The following is a 5,222-nucleotide window of genomic DNA, read 5'->3' as shown; positions in this document are numbered from 1 at the left end:
GGATTAACATGTTATATTTAATTGTGCAATTAGACTGTCCAAGACAATAAAAATAAGAACTTTATTGCAATAAATATATTGTCACGAGTTGATACAAACTGATTGTAACGAACCATCGTAATTGATCAAGTGAAAAAAAAAGAAGTAAATCATGAACAGAAATCGTGATTTTGGTCAGTCATTTTCTTTTGTTGTTGTATATTCTTATACAAATTTTGTTTAATCGTCCTACTTATTCCGTCTCAATTCTTAAACCAACAATATATACGCATGGGGTGTCATTGGTCACGATTGAAATAATTGACCAGGTATAAAAACCTTAAACCCGTCCAGCTACAATCAAGAACACCGGTCAAACATAATGAAGTGGACGTTAATTTTAGTGGCGCTGTGCGCCTGTGTGTTATTGACTGACGCTCGAAGCAGGGCAAGTATTCGTTTTTATTTTGTCTTTTCTTTTATTACGGCTTTTGATTTTCTGTTTGCTTATTGTACATATAAAAAAAAACACTGTACTTGTCTCTTGTTGCTCATCCATAATGCAAACAAACTCGCGAGTTAAAAATCGTTGCGTATAGTAAAATTTATTATTATTATCTAGTGTTCTTTAATTGTAACATGTAAAAGGGTTAAGGTTAGAAAAAAATATACTTCTATGATTATTATTTGTGTTTTCTAATCCGTTTCATGTGGACTAGAATTATCCAGAAATGAATTTTACTTAAAATCTATGGTCATTTCAATTAGGGATACAATTTAAAAGTATGTGTAACAGCAACCAAATTCTCTTAACGCATTTAATTGGTGCTTTAAACAAAATACTTGTCCATTAGAAGAAGGTCTTAATCGCCACAATTTGACCATTTAAATTTTTGTTTTAAATTAAAAAGTTTATGAAATAAAACAAAATAACATCTCTCGGGTTTTTACAAAACATTGTCAGATATCAGTTGTTATATTTTGTCTTTTGTCGCAGATATTTAATTTATATGTATTTTCACACTTCTTGGATGTGAAAAAAATCGGAAAGACTACCAAAATATTTCTTCTCATTTTCATTTTGGTGTGAGCAACTGCCTTGTCCAAAAATATGTAACTACAATATATCTTAAATAGGTATACCGACGAGACCTACCAGCTGTAAAAGACCCCGACATGAAAATTCACAATAAAATTATCATAATTTTGAAAAGATTAATAATTCTTCTGCTTTTTGCACGTTCAGTGGCAAGATAGTGTTTTTTCTCTGTTCCTCTTTAGCTAAAAAGTTGACAAAGGCAACAACTTGTTAATCCGGAAAATGACAAAAAAAACTTTATTATATTAGGTGTGCTATTGCTAAAATCTATCAAAACTTTGACAATGAAAGTTTTTTTGTTAAATAATTTATTTATAATTAAATACTTTATCAAAAGAAAATGCAAATTCCAATATCATAACTTAAAAAACGCGTACTCTCAAAACTATTTTATTTTTATTTCATTTTATATATTTTGTACGCTGTTCTTTTGCTGAAAACATAATTTTCACAAAAAATCTAAACTGAGGACGAGATTGGCTTTATGGCACACACAAAAAACCGACACACTAGTGAACATGAACATTCATTAGAGTGTAACCGATTTTTGTATGCCAAGGGGAGCAACTCCAACCATCGATAACATTTAATCACTTTCTTCTTCTTCCAGGTAAGGAACCGAATTCAATATCTGAATGTATGAGGTCCCGCGAAAACTATACACAGTGTCGGACAACACAGAAAGTTTTCTTTTGGCTATTTACAAGTTAAAACGTTCTCTATATATATAATTAAAATTATGTACAGGATGTTACTGTCTAAATTTTAGCAGAGCATGCCTTCAGGGCAGCTCTGAATCCTTCAACTGTGTCAGCTGATGTCGCTGATGTTGGCAGTTGGTTCCAGTCTCTGATTGTCCTTGGAAAAAATGATTGGCCGAAGGCGTCTTTTGTAGCCCTTTCTTGGTAGAAGCGGTTTTTAAACTTTGTTTGTACTATCAAACTTCATATGGGGCCTTTCGTGAAATAAGAAGTTTCAAAGTTTCAAAGTTTCACAAATTGTTAATATACTAATAATGAAGTTTAGTGTCCTCGCCCAAAACTTCACAGTGACGGTTCATACATGTAATACAACACAATTTCTGAAGTGTTCCCTAATTGAAATTTATTGCAGAGATAGCAAAGACCGATGAGTTTGGAGACGAGCATACTTTTAAATAAAACTTGCAAAATAAGGGGGGATTATGGCCTATTTTCAGCATGATTTTACTTCTTTAAGTTGCTCTTGACCTAGTACCAGAACGTCCTACCACAGAGTAGGTAATCTGTCGATACAGGCACCCTAAATTCGGCAGAAAAGAGGCTACAGTTATTTTATCTGTTCTCTGATATTTTCTAGTACATTGTATGTAAATGTATAGATAGGTTTCAGGGTTTTGATTTTATAATTGTTTATTTTAGAACTTTGACGAGGAAAGGGAACTCGACAGGATTTTGAAAGAACTAGAACGTATGTATCAATAGTGCTGTGGAAAATAAATAAACAAATTTAAAAAAAAAAATAATTCCTTCTTCAAATAAAGTTTGTATGTTGTAGTGTACTAATTGTTGAATAGTATAACAAGAGTAGTGTGAGCTATTTTCCCGTTATGTAGCGCCATCGCACTTCGTTGGAAAAAATGTACATTTATTCACATAAGATTCTCAGTCTGGACTATACTTTGCCATGTCAATTTGAACTGTTTTTTTTTGTGTCTCCTTTTATGTTATTTCATCTGGTATAATGCATTGCATAGTGAAGGGAACTAACTACACGGTCACATTATAACGAAATAATCTGTATAGTTCATCGTACAGTTAATCAATTAATTGCATATTATGTAAAGGTAAAAAACTTAATTGCGCCGGGGTTTTGCTCTCATTTTACCTGCCCTTCAGCCGGCTCTAACTACAAGCTCGACCGCATACAAAAAACAATTGACAAGATACGCAAGATGATATATTCACTTTTTATTACACTGTTTCCTTATTGACAAAAATTTGCCCCTTCCCTTCGTGAAGTACAGGAAGATTTTCAGGTAAACTGTCAAATTTCTACCAGATCGTGACGGATGGGAAAATGTTCACTGGGACGTATAACTGTGGTACTTGCAATGTCAGTGCTAAATAATAATTGTACATTTTTTAGGAAACCAATTTTTTTTTTTAATGAAAATGGAGTATCTCATGCCATAGAGAAAATGAAAACTTAAACTTTAAATTTAACTATTATTGACAGTATTTGTCAGGAAGCTATCCATCAAAATTATCATCACATCTTCTTGTGTATAATGATATATATTTGGTCATTTAATATTTTTGAATATATACACTTTAAAATGAATTGTTGACAACGTTTTTTTTATCTTTCTGTGAATGTTTTTTTTTATCATAAATGCTGACATTCCTAATTCACTTATCATTGGTTTATTCAGAAATACATAAATCATATTAAATCTATTCAATTAATACAGGTGAAACGGACATAATTAATCGTGGGGGAAAAGGTCCACGTCCAACAGGCGATGAAGGGCTTCGTCCAACACCTCCAGTTGAAAAGAGGGGAAATGGCAAACATGGCAAAGGAAACAAACGACCAAAGGGTCCACGTCCAACAGGAGAACGCCCAGATCGTCCACGTCCAACAGGAGAACGCCCAGATCGTCCACGTCCAACAGGAGAACGCCCAGATCGCCCACGTCCAACAGGAGAACGCCCAGAGGGTCCTCGCCCAACACCTCTAGTTGAAAGGAGGGGAAAAGGAAACACTGGCGGTAATAGAAAAGAGAAAAATGGCGAAGGAAACAAACGACCAAAGGGTCCACGTCCAACAGGAGAACGCCCAGAGGGTCAACGACCAACAGGAGAACGCCCAGAGGGTCCTCGACCAACAGGAGAACGCCCAGAGGGTCCTCGCCCAACACCTCTAGTTGAAAGGAGGGGAAAAGGAAACACTGGCGGTGATAGAAAAGAGAAAAATGGCGAAGGAAACAAACGACCAAAGGGTCCACGTCCAACAGGAGAGCGCCCAGATCGTCCACGTCCAACAGGAGAACGCCCAGAGGGTCCTCGACCAACAGGAGAACGCACAGAGGGTCCACGTCCAACACCTCTATTTGAAAGGAGGGGAAAAGGCAAAACTGGCGGTGATAGAAAAGAGAAAAATGGCAAAGGAAACAAACGACCAAAGGGTCCACGTCCAACAGGAGAGCGCCCAGATCGTCCACGTCCAACAGGAGAACGCCCAGATCGTCCACGTCCAACAGGAGAGCGCCCAGATCGTCCACGTCCAACAGGACCACGTCCACAAGGACCACGACCAACAGGACCACGTCCACAAGGACCACGTCCAACACCAAACGAAGGACCTGGACCAAATCAACAACTCGCAAACGAAGAATCGATGCTCTTGGACATGATTCAAATGTTAAACAAAAGAAGGAGCTAATCTTTTCAAATGTTCATAAAAAAATAACTACAAACTGATGAAACTGTTAACAATTGTTGTCTGATGAAAGATTTATAAAAATGTAAACAAAAATTAGCAGATTTTAATTGTCAAAATCTGTTTGTTAACAATAAACTTGCAATCAATTTTGTGTTAAAAATAAGTTTGCATATCAATATTATTATCTTATAGAGGTGTCGTTTTCACCTCGTACAGAACTGGTTACACTATACGATTCAGTAAGTCGTACAGACAAATGAACTTGTAAATGGTTATACAAGTATTTTGGCCTGCCATTCGGCCTTCAAGCATATGTAATAGTCAAGATTTTTGCGTTAGCCTATTATACACATCATACCTATGCATCTCCTGTTTCGCGTGATCAACCACATATAGGGGAACGGCAACCCAACAACAACAACAAAAAAAAACATCTAAAAGTCAAAATGTGGTCAACAACAATTGACATGTAAGTGCCTTTACAATATATCAAGCTCTAAATCCCCACCAGTCTTGCATATGAAAAGACAATAAATGGAGAATGTGTCCCCATGGACACAGATGATGACCCCGCTTGCATACAACATTATAAAGGGACATAAATCAAGAACAATAAAAGGGACGCTACCAAAATTTGTACTTGATCTGAGTTTTGTGGTAATAAGTATTGTGTAAAGGTTTCATAATGTTTGGTTGGGGCAAACTTAAGTTACAGAAC

The 5,222-nt window shown here is 36.0% G+C and overlaps 1 protein-coding gene across 1 annotated transcript; it reads left to right on the top strand.

The window, feature by feature from the left end:
* The first annotated feature begins 315 nt into the window (after window positions 1-315).
* LOC127707663 (translation initiation factor IF-2-like) lies at window positions 316-4,650 on the top strand. The gene is made up of 3 exons (XM_052212318.1): window positions 316-427; window positions 2,479-2,527; window positions 3,531-4,650. Exons 1-3 carry the CDS (start codon window positions 362-364, stop codon window positions 4,502-4,504), a joined length of 1,089 nt encoding a protein of 362 aa, XP_052068278.1. The 5' UTR covers window positions 316-361; the 3' UTR covers window positions 4,505-4,650.
* The last annotated feature ends 572 nt before the right edge of the window (window positions 4,651-5,222 follow it).

This window comes from Mytilus californianus, unplaced genomic scaffold (genome assembly GCF_021869535.1).
Source record: "Mytilus californianus isolate M0D057914Y unplaced genomic scaffold, xbMytCali1.0.p SCAF_1, whole genome shotgun sequence".
Classification (NCBI taxonomy): domain Eukaryota; kingdom Metazoa; phylum Mollusca; class Bivalvia; order Mytilida; family Mytilidae; genus Mytilus; species Mytilus californianus.
This window is presented reverse-complemented; position numbering and strand designations above follow the sequence as displayed.

Bases quoted from the DNA above. Each gene is read 5' to 3' on its own strand.
- LOC127707663 (XM_052212318.1), top strand. From the start codon at position 362: ATGAAGTGGACGTTAATTTTAGTGGCGCTGTGCGCCTGTGTGTTATTG. The intron at 428-2,478 runs GCAAGTATTCGT...TGTTTATTTTAG, and splicing joins TGACTGACGCTCGAAGCAGG to AACTTTGACGAGGAAAGGGA. The intron at 2,528-3,530 runs GTATGTATCAAT...CAATTAATACAG, and splicing joins GATTTTGAAAGAACTAGAAC to GTGAAACGGACATAATTAAT.